The sequence below is a fragment of the Myotis nattereri genome (assembly GCF_964212035.1).
Source record: "Myotis nattereri genome assembly, chromosome: 12".
Classification (NCBI taxonomy): domain Eukaryota; kingdom Metazoa; phylum Chordata; class Mammalia; order Chiroptera; family Vespertilionidae; genus Myotis; species Myotis nattereri.
In genome coordinates this window covers 34,540,647-34,558,594 of record NC_138087.1, presented here as the reverse complement: position 1 = coordinate 34,558,594, position 17,948 = coordinate 34,540,647, and the positions used below count along the sequence as shown (strand labels likewise).

The 17,948-nt window shown below is 35.6% G+C and overlaps 1 protein-coding gene across 1 annotated transcript in view; it reads left to right on the top strand.

The window, feature by feature from the left end:
- Nucleotides 1-17,948, top strand: part of JAK2 (Janus kinase 2) — a 101,659-nt gene that overhangs the window by 62,052 nt on the left and 21,659 nt on the right. Inside the window, exons 11-18 of the mRNA XM_081103422.1 lie at nt 2,195-2,381; nt 3,016-3,143; nt 6,310-6,444; nt 8,383-8,470; nt 11,502-11,629; nt 12,591-12,729; nt 17,308-17,459; nt 17,614-17,764. Coding sequence (XP_080959548.1) covers nt 2,195-2,381; nt 3,016-3,143; nt 6,310-6,444; nt 8,383-8,470; nt 11,502-11,629; nt 12,591-12,729; nt 17,308-17,459; nt 17,614-17,764 — 1,108 coding nt within the window. The remainder of the gene's footprint in view (nt 1-2,194; nt 2,382-3,015; nt 3,144-6,309; nt 6,445-8,382; nt 8,471-11,501; nt 11,630-12,590; nt 12,730-17,307; nt 17,460-17,613; nt 17,765-17,948) is intronic.

Below are 17,948 nucleotides of genomic sequence, written 5' to 3'. Positions count from 1 at the left end.
CCTTACTCGCCCCACCGGGGTTGAACCTGCAACCTAGGTGTGTGCCCTGACCGGGAATCAAACCTGCAACCTTTTGATGTAAAATGCTCCAGTCAACTGAGCCACCCAGCCAGGGCTAACCTCTTTCAATATTAAGAATGACAATCTACAATGTATGTTTTAAGCTTAAAACTACAATGAAACCTCATTTTTTAAAAACATTTTAAAATTATTTATTGATTGATTTTTAAAAAAATATATTTTATTGATTTTTTTACAGAGAGGAAGGGAGAGAGATAGAGAGCTAGAAACATCGATGAGAGAGAAACATCGACCAGCTGCCTCCTGCATATCCCCCACTGGGGATGTGCTCGCAACCCACGTACATGCCCTTGACCGGAATCGAACCTGGGACCCTTGAGTCCGCAGGCCGACGCTCTATCCACTGAGCCAAACCGGTTTCGGCCTTATTGATTGATTTTAAAGAGAGAGAAATATCAACTTGTTCCACTTTTATATGCAACATTGGTTGATTCTTGTATGTGCCCTGACCAGGGACTGAACTTGCAGTCTTGGCATATCAGGACGATGCTCTAACGGTGAAACCTCACTCTTAATGCAGATTATTTGTATGCCATGTAAGATTGTTTACAATCCAAAATTATCTAAAAAGATAGTATCACTTATAAGGCAGTTTCATGGTATAAATCTTGAAAAACTTTATATTAGCTTCCAAAATTTATCTTGTTTTTTTAAAATATAGAAAGTAAGGATTTTGTTATTCAGTTATTTTAAGTTTTATAAAATACAGTTGTTATATTTAGCATATGCAGAGTGGATTTATTGTCCATAAAAACAGAAGGTAGGTTACTCTACAACTTTAGTATTGTAAAATGCTCTATCCTAATTTCACAATATTTTCTCACTGAAATTATAGTAGCTCATTATATTCAATTACCAAATCAAAATGAATATATTGTTATGTATTAGGGAGTGTATGTTACATAGCCCTGTTTCAAGAAGTTTGTCTTTTGGGGAAAAAAGAAGAAAGAATACAAAAAATTTACTAAATTGAGCATTGTAATTATTCAGTACTAGCGGCCTGATGCACAAAATTTGTGCAAGGGGCTCAGACCTCGGAGCCCCTTGCAACCTCAGCCAGCCTTGGCAGCCCCCTCACAGCCTTGGCCGGCCCTCACAGCCCCACGCAGCCTTGGCCGGCCCTCACAGCCCCTTGCAACCTCAGCCAGCTCTTGCAGCCCTGGCTTCGTCCCGAAGGTCCTCCAGACGGTCGTCCTGAAGGATGTCCCAATGATCGTTCTGTTTGGTCTAATTATCATATTAGCTCTTTATTATATAGTATAGGCATAGACAACAACAGAAAATACAGTTAAAGATCTTTTGGAGTAGGAAGGATTTGAGATAGACCTTGAAGTATTTAGTTGAGTTTATACAAATGGTCCTAAATAGGTTGAATATGTTATTAAGAAGCCACTCAAAAAATAGATGAATGAACAAGCTTGTTAATGAACAAGCACATAAGACAGACATTGAAAAACTGAAAAATATTAACATTCCCATATTGGAGACAATTACACAAATACAGTAGTGGCACAGTAGAATGGGAATGACCTTTGCTTGTGGAATGTGGTGAGAGTTATAGGGAAGACCTCACAGGAAGTGGTATGTGAACTAAGTTTTAGGAATGAATAAAAGTCCATTGCTCAGAAAGAAAACATGTACATTCATAGGTAGAGAGAGAGCATGTACAGTTATCATGAAATAGCATGGCACTTGCTTGGAATTTTTTGAGTCACAATATAGCCGGAACATAGGCTGTATTTTGTAATTGGCAGAAGTTGAGATTGGAGATGGAGGCAGAATCCTGCTCAAGGAAACCTTATACACTAAATTGGTTATAGACTTTATCTTATAAGTGATGGAAAACTGTTAAAGATGGTATTATTATTGTTAATTATCATTGCTTTTTAAAAAATAAAGTCAACTGTTAAGCCATTTCTTTAGCCTTATATAATATAGTTCTTTTTGAGGAATCAAGCACCTCTATTACCCTACTCTGATACTATACTAGGATTCATGATTCAAATGTCTAAATATTTTGTTGGTTAGTGTTGTGAAATCCATTTTGTAATAGTAATCACTATGATGTCCATTGTGATTTCCCCTCTCTCTCTTTATAATTAAACTTATATAGCGTGATAATGTCATTGAATATAAGCACTGTTTGATTACAAAAAATGAGAATGGAGAATACAACCTCAGTGGAACTAAGAAGAACTTCAATAATCTTAAAGATCTTTTGAATTGCTACCAGATGGAAACTGTTCGCTCAGACAATATAATTTTCCAGTTTACAAAATGCTGTCCTCCAAAGCCAAAAGGTAAAATAATTTTCTAGTTATTTTAAAAATATGAGTCATGGCTTGTGTATATAGTGAGTGATAGCTTTAGTAGATTGATTTAAAAAGAAAGATGAAAGCAGCAGCTCCGTAAACAGATTACTTTTGCCTCCTTCTTTATAAATATATCCTCAAATAGGATTGTTCAGTTTGGTTTGGGTTTTCTAGAAGTGACATGAAGTTCTATAATTCTAAAATGATGTTAAAAATAATAATGCTTGATATAAATCAATCATTTATTAATTGAAGTGAAAGACCTCACTACCAAATTCTCATATGTGGTTCTAAGTAAACACTATAATTTCTTATACTTTTAAAATAAAAATAGTAAGGTTGGAAATCTCGTGAAATAATGATTATTAAAAATTATTAAAATTCCTGAAAATTGAGTTATGGAAGTGAATAATTTTGAATATTTGAAATAACTGGTTAAGGTACATTAAAGTTTAGTGAATAAACTGATAAAATAATTTTCTATAGAAAAAAATGAACAGTCAAAGTTATTAAGCATTTCTTATATTTAGAACATATTTTATTTTACCCCCTTGGAGAACTTTATGTCCTCAGCATGTTTTGATTATATATGTTTTCATTATTTCTTTTTTTTCTTTTACAGATAAATCAAACCTTCTAGTCTTTAGAACAAATAGTGTTTCTGATGTACCAACCTCACCAACATTACAGAGACATAATAATGTGAACCAAATGGTGTTTCACAAAATCAGAAATGAAGATTTAGTATTTGTAAGTCACTAGATGCTGATTATGGTCTTTCTTGTCCTTTTAAAATAACAAATGTTTCCCACTTATATTCATGTGACATTTGGAAGTGTTTTATTATAAACTATATTAAAATTTTTTGCACTTTAAATACTTTTATTTCTTGTGAAAGTGTAATACCAAACTTAAGTGAGAAATTAATAATGTTATTTTAAGAAGGGAATTGTATTTTTTTACAGGATTTTAAAAATTTCTTTATAAATCTTAAATTAAAAATTAAAACTCTTCTTCTATAAAAGACCTATATCTTAATTCTCAAATTGTAGAGGAAGTAAGGGAAATTCAAGGGATTAAAAATAAGAAAGGCCCTAGCTGGCTTGGCTCAGTGGATAGAGCGTTAGCCTGTGGACTCAAGGGTCGCGGGTTTGATTCTGGTCAAGGGCATATGCCTGGGTTTTGGGCTCGATCCCCAGTGCGGGGTGTGCAGGACGCAGCCAATCAATTGATGTTTCTATCTCTCTTTCCCTCCCTCTTCCTCTCTGAAATCAATAAAAATATTAAAAAAAAAAAGAAACGGAAAATAAAGTAGTACATAATATCTGATGGTTTGGCTATAGAATGATGTTGGGGGTTGGGATTAGTCTCACTAATCAAGGAGATTAAGATCTAAAAGTAGGGCCAAGTCTTAAGGCCTATAGAAGAGCAGGAGTTAAAAGTGAGGCCATGTCTGAATAAAGCCAGGACCTTCAAATAAATACATTCTCAGTAAAACAATATGTGGATTGTGAAAAATTCACCCACTAGCAAAAGGGGAAGAGAAGTGTTGTTTTAGGTGGGCTCTTAGGAAAAAATGTCTCTCCTGAGAATTTGTAATCATAGACTTTTGAGTTTGGGTTTATACCACCCGCCTGATCTAAGCTAATAATTAAAATTAAAAAAAATGATACTCCCCTAGTAATACCTTGTAGTGCTTGGCAGAAGCAGAAACAAAATCTTTTTGGAAGAACATATTCTTAACCTCGCTCACTCAGAAGTCTACCGATGAAATGACTCCAAACATGAGCTTTTTTTTTAATCCTCCCTCGAGGATATTTTTCCATTGATTTTTAGGGAGAGTGGAAAAGAGAGGGAAAGACAGAAATATCAGTGAGAGAGAAACACATTGATTGGTTGCCTCCTGCATGCGCCTCGACCTGGGCCCAGGCAGCAGGGTAGCCTGTAACCGAGGTATGCACCCCTGCCCCCCCCCCCCCCCCCCAGAATCAAACCAGGACCCTTCAGTCCAGACCGACACTCTATCCACTCAGTCAAATTGGCTAGGGCCAAGCATGAGCTTTTAATTGAAAAAATTAAAAGGGAAATAGCCCTAGAATAACCAAGAGTAAGCAGACCAGCAAACATCAAAGTATTTCATATAACAGATTTTTAGAAAGAGATTATAAAATGTGCCAAGCCAGCTCAGCCAAGGGTTCGAAAGCCTGAGTGAGGGCGGAGAAGAATGGAGAAAATGAAAAAGAGAATAAGCTGGGTCTAGGTGGATCTTCCTGTGCCCGGCTGAGGCCACAGAGAGAGATCCAGAGGCAAGCTGAGCCTTTATTTTATAGCCAGAGGTAAACAAGGTAGTGGTTACCAAAGTTACACTGTTCTTGTGAGTTTCACTTGTTTTGGCAGCACTTGGCTGCACCTCCCTCAGCCCATTAGCTTCCCAGATAAGATCTAGGGAGCATCATAAGGTCAAGTCTAATTATGCTAAGAGGACTGTGCCCTCTAAGCTGGGACTTGTTTGTGACTTTGCCAACAGGTCAGTCCGAGGCTTAACCCTATAGCCATGCCCTACAATAAAATACATATTTTTAAAGATATAAAAGGCAATGGAAGCATGGGGGAAAAACAAGACACTTTTTAAAAAAGAACAAATATTTAGAGAAGAAAAATATAGAAATGGAAAATCACACTCATTGACAGTGATACAAAATGAACAGGTTAATAAGCAGATTACCTTTAGTTGAAAAGATAATTAGTGAATTGGCAGAGAGATCTGAAAAATTTTCATGTTGAGCAGAATGAGTAGGAAAATGATCACTGATGTCCAAGTTCCATAAAGAGATAGTAGATAAAATTATCAAGAATTATAAAGACATCCTCAGGTAATGGGAAGCAGAGTCACCAGGTAACCTAATTAATAAAATGAATAATAGTAGACTTTCAGTTTGAACATAGGCAGCCCTGCTTCAGAGTTCAGGGTTTCAACAATTACTCTGGAAGGATGTATAAGAAATACTAGTAGAGGCTAATTATTGAGCATTTACTCTGTGTCATAGACTATACTAAGTGCTTTCATGTATTTATTCACTTATTGCTCATAACAATCTATGGAAAAGTAGTTATTCCTATTCCTCCAAAGAGGAAAAGACAGCTGCAGCAGAAAGAGATTAAATTGCCTGTACAGTAGGCCCTCAGGTTACATCGGAGATCCGTTCCTAAGGCGCGACGTAACGCAATTTTCACTGTAAGTGGGAACCCACCTACATAAGCACCTACGTCACTCACATGGAGCACATACACAGCAGTAATGAAGTGGAACAGTAAAAAAAAAAAAAAAATTAAAAGAAAGGTAACAATTCCTGACCTTGTGGTAAATTAATAATAAAAAACAAAGCACATATGTACATACGTCGAAATGACAGAACTCTTTTTTTTATAAATAAATGGGAGATGGCAATGTAACCACGAAATGACCTCGAGTGTGACGTAACCCGAAGACTGTGTATAGGGTCAAACAACTAGAAGATAGTAGGTAATATGGAACAAGTCAGATATGCTGCCCCCACAGACCATACTGTACTGCCATTATAGTGCACTATTAGGAAAGGCAACAACAGCAACAAAATTTCACATGTAAATAAATGTAGGTAGATAAAAAAAAATGTAGGTAAATATAGGTGATAATTATAGCCAACCCAGGGGGTTTAAGAATGGGTGGAACAAAAATACACTTTATTCATTAATCCTTATTTTTTTGTCTTCTATTATTGTATAAGGAAGCAGAATATAATCCGGAGTCTTAAATCTGGGAGATATTTGCTCATGGATTTTTTTTTTTTTACTCTTTGTCATTGAACATATTTCCTAATTCTCACATCTTTATCTATCTTTACTCATTATTTTCTTTTCTTTCTTTCTTTTAAAGAATGAAAGTCTTGGCCAAGGCACTTTTACAAAAATTTTTAAAGGTGTAAGAAGAGAAGTAGGAGATTATGGTCAACTGCATGAAACAGAAGTTCTTTTAAAAGTTCTGGATAAAGCACATAGAAACTATTCAGAGGTATGTATACTCTTTGTGTAGTTTATATAGTTTATGATATTTAAAGATGTGGGCTTAATATGCACACAACACATCATGCTTGCAGCTTTTCAAAATTGTAACTTTAAAAAGTTTATATCAAGGACCTTTCTGAGGATGGCCTTCTAGTGTGGCTATAGAAAATTATAGAATACTAGAGGCCTGGTGCACAACATTCGTGCGCTGGAGGGTGGGGGTCCCGGCCTGAGCCCTCTTGCAGTCTGGGACGCCTCAGAGGATGTCCGACTGCCAGGTTACGGCAGATGGACATCCCCTGAGGGGTCCTTAGTCCTGTAGCAGAGGCGGGAGAGGCTCCCGCCACTCCACTGCTGTGCTCACCAGCCATGAGCCCAGCTTCTGGCGGAGCCTCGCTCCCCCTGTGGGAGCACACTAACCACCAGGGGCAGCTCCTGCGTTGAGCGTCTGCCCCCCGGTGGTCAGTGCACGTCAGAGTGACTGGTCATTCCACCATTTGGTCGATTTGCATATTAGGGCTTTATTATATAGGATTTTTATAATAACATTTTAAAACTACTTTTGGCATTGTGTTAAGGGTATCATTATGTCTCTGCATATACTAAGGCAGTGGTTTTCAGACTTGGTTCCCAGAGCTTTATGGGCTCCACAGATTTCTTTCATAATGTCATCTACTTAAAAATAAAAAGAGAGAGAGAGTTTAGCTTTGGTCTGTGTGGCTCAGTTAGTTGGGCATCGTCCTGTGCACTGAAGGGTTACTGGTTTGGTTCCTGGTTGGGGCACATACCCCTTTTGCGGGCTTGATCCCCAGTGGAGGGTGTTCAGAAGACTGATTGAAGCTTTGCTCTCACATTGATGTTTCTTTCTCTCTTTCCCTCTCCCTCTAAAAATCAATTTTTTAAAAAAGTTTGTACTAAGAAACATTCTAGTTGAAATACGGATTACAGAGATACTAGCCCACAGAAACCCAGCTGCTATTTGCCTGAGTTCTTAGCATAGCACAGCATCACCAAACATTTGTGATGTTTAAAATATCTTAAAGGATGTTAGTAAGGAGAGGATGTGAAACATACAAGTCAAAGAGTTGTTCTAATCCAGAACACCGCAGTATTGGTGAATATGATTTTCAGCAGCAATAGCCAGAAGTTCTAGTCAAAGTTTAGTTGAGTTAGAGTGATGTTAATACCATGCTAATCTCCCAACATAGTTGTCATGATATTTTATATGCACAGAGATAATTTTTTTTTACTTAAAATTTTTTTATTTTAAATTTAAATCATTTTAATTTTTAATTACAGTTGCCATACACTATATTAGTTCTAGGTGTACATTCCAATTCCTTAGGAAGTGTTATTTGAAGCTCCCATCCACTTACTTCAATCTCATATCACTCTCTCTGGTGTCTACTTCTGTTTGTACCTCTGTCTTCTACTCTAGGTGTCATGAGTCTAAGCCTGTGTATCTTCCATCATTCATGCTGCCTTGTGTCACTATTGCTCTTTTCCATTGCTATCTTCTATTCCAGCCTTATTGAGGGGTTTCTTCAGGGTGAACTCTAGCATTAAGATTGATGGCATTGCAAGACCATATAAGGGGACCAAAGCACATCGTAGCCTTACATATATAGTTCTGCAGAGAAGAGGAGAAAGTGCATTTCTCTACCAGCGGTTCTCAATCTGTGGGTCGCGAATAATGAAAATACATCCTGCATATCAGATACTTACATTACGATTCATAACAGTAGCAACATTACAGTTATGAAGTAGCAACGAAAATAATTTTATGGTTGTGGGTCACCACACATGAGGAGCTGTATTAAAGGGTCGCGGCGTTAGGAAGGTTGAGAACCACGGCACCGCCAAAGAACATCTTTCTGAACTGTGAATACTTATAGGCACAAACAATAATTCTTTTGCATTTTTTGTATGGTTTTCTTTTCCTTAGTCTTTCTTTGAAGCAGCAAGCATGATGAGCCAGCTTTCTCACAAGCATCTGGTTTTAAATTATGGAGTATGTGTCTGTGGAGAGGAGAGTAAGTAAAGCTCTGGCTTCTTTATGTTAATGTTATGCCTTTCTCAGTACATCCATTTTTTTAATATAGAAATTTTATATACATCCAAAATTTTTATATAGAAACTATGATCATTTTCAGGATCATAGTTATGTATCAGTATAAACCATAGTTTAACAGGAGTTAAATATTATTGAAACCAAAAACATTGTAGAGCTTTTCAGTTAAGCCTTCTAAAAAAGGAAACCAATGAATGAAATTAAAATGCAGAAAATAGTTAATATGGCTTATGTTAAACAGTAGAGTATTATAATAAACAATGTTTACTAATCTTTTACCATAATATACAGGGTTTGGCAAAAGTAGGTTTATAGTTGTGAGTACTCTAAATGGAGTTTATTCTTTCTTGTATATTTGTTAATTATTGTATTATTTTTCCATACGAACAACTGTAAACCTAGTTTTGCCCAACCCTATATATTATGGCTGGTTTAACATAATAATGGAATAACTGGACATTTCTGTACAGTACCCATTTATTTGGAATTATAAAGATAAAGCATATAAATTATAGACTGATTTTTTAAAAAGAGTTCATTGATTTTTAGAGAGTAAGGGAGAGAGAGGGAGAAACATCGATCAACTGCCTCCTGCATATGCCCTGCTGAGGATCAAGCCTGCAACCTGGGCATGATTCCTGACTGGAAATCGAATCGGCAACCTTTCAGTGTACAGCACGATGCCCAACCAACTGAGCCACACTGGCTAGGCCTAGACTGATTTTGAATGAAACTGACTGAGATGATTAGATGTTGATATCAGATATATTCTATGTCTAAATTTAGACTGTTCATAAAAACTTACAAGGTTTACATTCAGAAACTTTGTATGTAATTCCTATTTTCAATTAGTAATGCGGATTAGATATGCATCCGTACTCATATAACATTGCTTCATATATTTGAATATTGATAATCTTTTCAAAGGCAATAGCTTTCAAATCTGTTTTCTGTAAGTTCCTCAGGTATTTCAGAGGAGTTAATAAAATGACTATAAATCTAAGTGCAGTAGTGGAGAGTTCTACCCACTTAACACCAACTAGAGTGGTTCTGTATTTATCCTTTTTATTTATTGATGTTTCTCATAATTTTTCACTTGGGGAGGATATACTTAGAGCATATAATTCCAATTCTTGCACTTGCTTTTGTATTTAGTTCATTGTTTCTGTGATGTACTCTTCTCATTAAAAAAAAAAAAATCTGGCCCTAACTGGTTTGGCTCAGTGGATAGAGCGTTGGCCTGCGGACTGAAAAGTCCCAGGTTTGATTCCCGTCAAGGACATGTACCTTGGTTGTGGGCACATCCCTAGTAGGGGGTGTGCGGGAGGCAGCTGATCGATGTTTCTCTCTCATTGTTGTTTCTAACTCTCTATCCCTCTCCCCTCCTCTCTGTAAAAAATCAATTAAAAATATATTTTAAAAAAATCTGAAATTGAGAAGCTGTGATATAATTGATGGCATTTTCAGCTTAATGGGTATTTTTTTCTTGTATAACATAAAATAAGGGGACATATGATAATCTGTGGTATCTATGAAAAATAGTAAGTCTTACATGCCACATAAAAAAGATTTTATTAATCTCTTGTTCATTGCAACATTGCAGCTACTAAGTCTTTTTCTGGATATTTCCCCTAACAAATTTTCCTGCAGGCATTTTTCTAAAATTAAATTTATTGGGGTAACATTGCTCAATTTTTAATTATTGGTATGTGGATTGTTCTCCAAATTAACTATGGGCAGCAAAACTTTAATTTGTTTCTGTTACTCAGCGAGGTCCAAAGGCAACTTTTGTCAATAACAATTATTACATTCCAAATGAAAACTAAGTCATTTTAATATTAAATCAAGCAGTATCACAATTTGAGATTAGATCTACAGTATGCATTTTACAGCAAATATATGAAATATAGGCATGTATGAAGTTTAGCCACTTAATAACTTACTGGGCCATGAATTAACATGGATAACAATGTGAAGTCTGTGAGAATTTCTTTAAAAATATGTATCATTATGCCATGTTAAAAATTTTTACTTGAGTTTTTGTGGTTTTTATTTTGTAGCTTAATTTTCCATTATTTAATTTTGAAGACAACACTATGCTTGATAAAAAACAAAATATCAATAAATTCATATTTGAAATCAAGAACTTAAGGTTACTCTATTACAAATGATTACTCGAAGACTGTAAATAAACCCTAAACCCAGTTAATTATTAAATAGCATGCATTTATGTAGAAACAGTCTTGGCTTTCAGGAAATAAGTTAGTATTAACAGGGAATTTTTACTGTTTCATAATGGCAGTCAGCATTTTTTTTTAAAAGCAAATACTTGCTTCTCTGGAAAATATATATCTTAATAGTATTTTTAAAAAATAGTTTTAAAGATAAAGCAATGCAAAACAATTTTTTACAGCGTAAATTAAAGGAATGGATGCAGTTCAAACTCAAATTATCCTTCATATCTCCAATAGAATAGACATTGTTATTATTTTTTGTGTGTGGAAGAAGAATTCAGGAAGTTTTGAATGTCTAAATAGTTTCATGGAAGAAAAATTAATAATGTGAGACATTTTTATTTGTTTTAAAAAAGCAGCCATAATTCAGTGATGACACATAGAGGTATGCTGAAGTAATATTTTATATGTGTAGGGGTGTGTAAAATGTGTATTATTATAAAATATTTATGTACATATATAATATTACATGTATTGTGTACATATATTTTACTATGTATTATTTATTTATTACTATGAATAATGCATATTATGTATATAAAATTTAGATTCCTACCTCTTGCTGTTGTGAATAAACTAACCCCCCCTTCTGAATGGTATGCAGCTGTTTAGCTTTTTAAATTAGTGAATTGTATGTAGTTTAATCTCTTTTCCTATAATACCCACAGGTACCTATAATATATTTATACAAGTTTCAAGTTATATATATTTTGTATTATATGTGTACTTGAGTCTTATCATTATTATATTTTAATGCAGATATTCTGGTTCAGGAGTTCGTGAAATTTGGATCACTAGATACATATTTGAAAAAGAATAAAAATTCTATAAATATATTATGGAAACTTGAAGTGGCTAAACAGTTGGCATGGGCCATGCATTTTCTAGTAAGTAATTAGTATATTCTATATAAAAAAAAAACATCACCCAAGGATATATTTTATTGGTTTTAGATAGAAAGAGAGAAAGAGAGAAAAACATCGATGTAAGAGAAAACATTGATTGGCTGCCTCCCATACATGCCCGACTGAGGCTCAAACCTGCAACCTTTTGGTGTATGGGACAATGCTCCAACCACTGAGCCACCCAGCCAGGGCAGTATATTCTTCATCAGGTATTTTATTTAGTGAAGCAATGTAGAAAGGATCTTGACCTGGGAACAAGAAATAAGTCTGTGAATGGATGCTAAGTTATTTAAAATCTGTTTGTTTTATGAAAGGTATTATTGTAGGCATGTATTTATTTATATAAAGTCACTTTTAACATAGTTTTGTCATTTCACCAATCTCTTAGAACTGATGACAAACAATCTAAGGTTTATGTCACTTGTGTTTAAAGAATTTAACAAAAAATTATGCAGAAATGTGCTAACTATGGATAGCAGAAAACTCAGAATATACCTTGTTGTAGTGTTTGTGGGCAATTAGGAATTATGTCTAATAAGAAAGCAATATTTCTGGAGAAGCAGAATACCAGAGGGCCAACCAGGGATCAGACCCTTCAGAGCACACCTATATTCTGCTGCTGAAAATAAATAGTATTTCTCTCAGCTACTACCTAAAAATAGGTACTACTTAAAATCTCAACTTTAAAAGTGAAGTGGCATTGGGTAGTTTTAATGTATTTGTTTTATTCTGGGCATAGATTATTGTGTCATTTAAAATGTAAAACAGGAAGCACAGTGTTGCCATAAAATTTCCTTTTATTATCTCAAAGCATACCTCCATAATTAATGTTTACTAATTAATAGTCTTTTTCTTTTTTAAATCCATTTGGGGCTTAAGACATATTAAATGTTCATATATTTGTGGATTGATATTTGAATGTATTTATATTTTACTTGAATAGGAAGAAAAAAACCTTATTCATGGGAATGTATGTGCCAAAAACATTCTACTTATCAGAGAAGAAGACAGGAAGACAGGAAATCCTCCTTTCATCAAACTTAGTGATCCTGGCATTAGTGTTACAGTTTTGCCAAAGGACAGTAAGTTCTCTAGGGATCATATTTAATTTTATTAAGCTTTACTTGGAGGGTTGCATAAACACGTTAATTTTTCTTAAACCATTTTATTGGCATGTTCTTGATTAATATAAAATTTATCTAACATTTTTAGCAATCTAAATTAAGTTATAGTTACATCCTAGTCTTTGTCCATTTGTCCTTATAAGCATGCTACTAGGGATTAGTGCTAATTCAATGCCAGCAGGAATCCCCATTTGGGGTATGGTGAAAAAGGAAATTTTATCAGTGCAAACCAGCTAATTGTGATATAGCACTGCTGTGAATATAGCAAGACTGTGAGGCAACTCTGGGGCCAGGCCCCTCTCTGGCTAGGCAGCTCTGCTCTGCTCCTCCTTGATGGTCTGCTCTGCTTTGTGCCAGTCTGCTTTGCACTGTGCTAGTCTGCTGTGCTGTGCTTTGGTCTGCTCTGTTCTGTGCAAATCTGCTCTGGCCTCCGCTGGTCTGCTCTGTGTTCTCTGCTGAGAAGTCAGGGAAATGCAGTTCTCAGTATTTGGAGGAAATAGAAAGTGCCTTCTAGAGCTAGAGGGGAGCTGGCTTATATAGACAGAAGTTCCAGACCCTGGTCCTTGATTGGTCTGTCCTGATGCAAATGAAGACTCCAAATCCTCACAGTTTGATTGGTCCAAAAAGTACTGTCCTTATTGGTCAGAATAGAGCCCTCTATTGGTTGCAGCTGCACAGCTCCAGTTGGATGGGGAAAACTTTAGTCTTGTTGGTTGAAATACGATTTCAGGAACTCCTTTATAAGGACTAACTCAAATGGCAGAAACAATGCAGCAGGCAGTTCAGTGCAGAGGTCAGTAGTATAGTGTAGACTTCTTCCTAAAGTACAGTTTGCATGAGAGGCCCTTGTACAGAAATGGCTGCTAGGCCCTAGAGGTTTTATGTTTTTGTTTTTTTTAATTTGAGCCCAGTTAGCTACCAGGAGCCCTTCTTCTTTTTTTTTTTTTTCCTTTTTTTTTTTATTATTAGTTAAGGTATTACAAATGTGTCCTCATCCCCCCCATTAACCCCCAACCTCTCCCCCCCCCCCCCCGCTCTTCACACTCATGCTCCCCAGGAGCCCTTCTTAGTAGGCATCTTTCTCAGGGTCCACAGGACGATAAGATAATGTTTTTAAAAATTCTTTATTGTTGAAAATATTACAGATGTTCCCCTTTTCCCCCCACTGACCCCTTCTAGCCCTCACCCAACCCCACCCCTGCCTTCCCTTTGTGATTTGACAGTCTTTTCTATACTTCTATACCTCTGTATCTATTTTGTTCATCAGTTTATTTTGTTTTTTAGATTCCACATATGAGTGAGATTATGTGATACTTGTCTTTTTCTGACTGACTTATTTTCCTTAGCTTAATACTCTCTAGGTATAAAATGTCCATACTACCCAAAGCAATTTATAGATTCAGTGCAATCTCTTTTAAAATAAATACCAATAGCATATTTCACAGATGTAAAACAAGTACTCCACAATTTATGTGGAGCCAAAAAGACCTTGAATACCACAGCCATCTTCAGAAAGAACAAAGTTGGAGGGATCACAATACCAGATATCAAGTTATACTACAAAGCCACTGTAATCAAAACAGCCTGGTACTGGCACAAGAACATGCCTATAGATCAATAGAATACAACAGAGACCCCCATAAATCAACCTGTCATTATTCTAAATATTTGACAAAGGAAGTAAGAGCATACAATGGAGTCAAGACACTCTCTTCAATAAATGGTATTGGGAAAATTGAACAGGTACATGCAAAAAAAATGAAACTACACCAGCAGCTTATACCATACACAAGAATAAACTCAAGCCCTAGCTGGTTTGGCTCAGTGGATAGAGCATTGGCCTGTAGACTAAAGGGTCTCAGGTTCAGTTCCTGTCAAGGGCACATGCCTGGGCTGTGGGCTTGATCCCCAGTAGGGGGCATGCAGGAGGCAGCTGATCAATGATTCTCTCTCATCATTGATGTTTCTATTCCCTCTCCCTCTCCCTCTCCCTTCCTCTCTGAAATCAATAAAAATATATTTTAAAAAAGAACAAACTCAAAATGGATAAAAGACTTAAATGTAAGTTATGAGACCATAAAAATCCTAGACAAACCATAGGCAGCAAAATTTCAAATATCTCTCCTAGCAATATGTTTGCCGATACATCTCCTAGGGCAGTGATGGTGAACCTATGACACACGTGTCAGAGGTGACACGCGAACTCATTTTTTTGGTTGATTTTTCTTTGTTAAATGGCATTTAAATATATAAAATAAATATCAAAAATATAAGTCTTTGTTTTACTATGGTTGCAAATATCAAAAAATTTCTATATGTGACACGGCACCAGAGTTTAGTTAGGGTTTTTCAAAATGCTGACACGCCGAGCTCAAAAGGTTCGCTATCACTGTCCTAGGGCAAGGGAAACAAAAGAGAAAATAAACAAATGGGACTACATCAAAATAAAAAGTTTTTGCACAGCAAAAGAAACCATCAACAAAATGAAAAGGGAGTTCATTATATGGAAGAACGTATTTGTGAATGATACATCAAATAAAGATAATTTTGTTGTTAATCCTCACCCAAGGATATTTTTCTATTAACTTTTAGAGAGAGTGGAAGGGAGGGGGATAAACAGAGAATAAATATTAATGTGAGAGAGACTCATTGATTGGTTGCCTCCCGAATGTGCCCCAACTGGGCCAGGGATTGAGCCTGCAACCAAAGTATGTACCCTTGACTGGAATCGAACCTGTAACCCTTCAGTCCCTGGGCCAGTGCTCTATCCACTGGGCCAAATCGGCTATCCCTAATTATGTATGAAAGGTCAGATTTTATTCATTCTTTATTTTTATATTTATTTAGAGACTATGATAATATGTGAAAATCTTAGCTATATTTCTGAATATTTCCTAGGAGTAGATCACTGCGGTGCAATTACTGGATCAAGGGATGGGAACATTTTCGATACAAGCCATCAGGGAACGCTCTGAAAAAGTGGTACTCAGTGACCTAGAGGGCTTTCAAGCATTAGAGAACTCTTAATTTAATACATTAAAATCATACCTCATTGTTTTGCTTTGTTGTTCTATGATTATTCATGACACTAAACAATTTTTCATAAATTGTATATTTCTATTTTATTTATTTTAATTTTTAAAATATATTTTTATTGATTTCAGAAGGGAGGCAGAGGGAGAGAAACATCAATGATGAGAGAGAACCATTGATCGGCTGCCTCCTGCACACCCCACAGTGGGGATCAAGCCTGCAACCCAGGCATGTGCCCTGACTGGGAATCAAACCATGACCTCTTGGTTCATAGGTCGGTGCTCAACCACTGAGCCACACCAGCGGGCATGTATTTGTTTTTTACTGCACTGTTTCTTCACATCTTTTGTTCATTTTTCTCTGCGGGTCTTAGTGAACTGTTTTTGATCAGTGTGTATTCTTCATGAAACAATTTGGTTAACCTTTCTAATTTTGGTTGAATTCTTTACATCCTGATTTACCTTTTAATTTTTTTAACCTTAAGATTGTTTAAATATGAAAATTTATTGATAATTTTTTATGATTTCTTCCATTGCTTTTATACTTTGAAAATTCTTTCCAACCCACAGATCAAATATTTACCTAAGCATTTTTCTAAATATTTTATGTTTTTTGTTTACATGTTCCGCTCTTTGAACTGGAGTTTATTTTGATGTTGTGCAACAGGGGTCCTCTAACTATGGCCCGCGGGCCACATGCAAATACAAATATTGTATTTGTTCCCGTTTTATTTTTTTACTTCAAAATAAGATATGTGCAGTGTGCATAGGAATTTGTTCATAGTTTTTTTTTAAACTATAGTCCAGCCCTCAAACGGTCTGAGGGACAGTGAACTGGCCCCCTGTTTAAAAAGTTTGAGGACCCCTGTTGTGCAATGTATCTAAATTGACATTTTTTGGAGGACTTAGCCAGTTTTACCCTCTGTCTCTTTGGTATTAATTAATGTGTCCTTCCTTTGTCCTCTACTGCATTTCTCTAAATACTGGGATGTGCTTTAGATGTGTACTTCTCATACCCTCGTCAAATAATTTTTGTTTTCTTTACAATTTTATACATAATTTTAAAAAACAGTTTTAATTTTTAATTACGTATGGAAGTGCATTTTGGTGCATTCACACTGGATATCTGTTGTTGTGTTGGCTGTTGTAATTTTTTTATTTGACAGTTTAAGGAGAAGAGGTCATTGCCCCTGACTAAGTAGTAATACCTATTGCAGGTTTTAAAAATTCTTGCGGCACGTGGGCTTAAAATTGGTGACTTAATGAAAAAAAGTTTAGTTGATCCAGGAGTTATTGTACAGAGTTCTAATTCTCTTAGTGCTAATAAAAAATTGTGTGATTTTGGGCAAATTATTCAGTCTTTATGGATCTCAGTGTTGTCATTGTTAAAAATGAGATCTTGAATTAAATGATTATTCAAATCAGCTTGAAAATGATTTGCATATAAAAGAATTACTTACTTGTGAGAACTATTTAACCATACTATGTTCCTATCACTTAAAAGTTCTTCAGGAGAGAATACCATGGGTACCACCTGAATGTATTGAAAATCCTAAAAACCTAAACTTGGCAACAGACAAATGGAGTTTTGGTACCACTTTGTGGGAAATCTGCAGTGGAGGAGACAAGCCTCTGAGTGCTTTGGATTCTCAAAGAGTGAGTTGTAGTCTGTGGGGTTGGATTAATTTTGTGAATCTTGATGATTCTTTCACATGATTTTATATTTTTTTAATATAAAAAGAAGGGGTTTTAAAAAGAAGGGATTGATAAGGCATTACACAATTCTCAATGTGTGGTTCTTTAATTATAGAAGCTACAGTTTTATGAAGATAGACACCAGCTTCCTGCACCAAAGTGGACAGAATTAGCAAATCTTATTAATAATTGTATGGATTATGAACCAGATTTTAGACCTTCTTTCAGAGCCATCATACGAGATCTTAATAGTTTGTTTACTCCAGGTATGTATTATTGATTCCCCAGCTATCTTTCTGATTTTTTGTGTGCTTTTTGTATTTAACAAATCTTTACTAATTTTGTAATCCTCTCAATAAGTTCTTTGATGTCTTTTAGAGTCTCATATGGGCATATGACTTTCCTACTTTATACATATTCTAGGCTCCTTGATTGAGCAATATTTACATT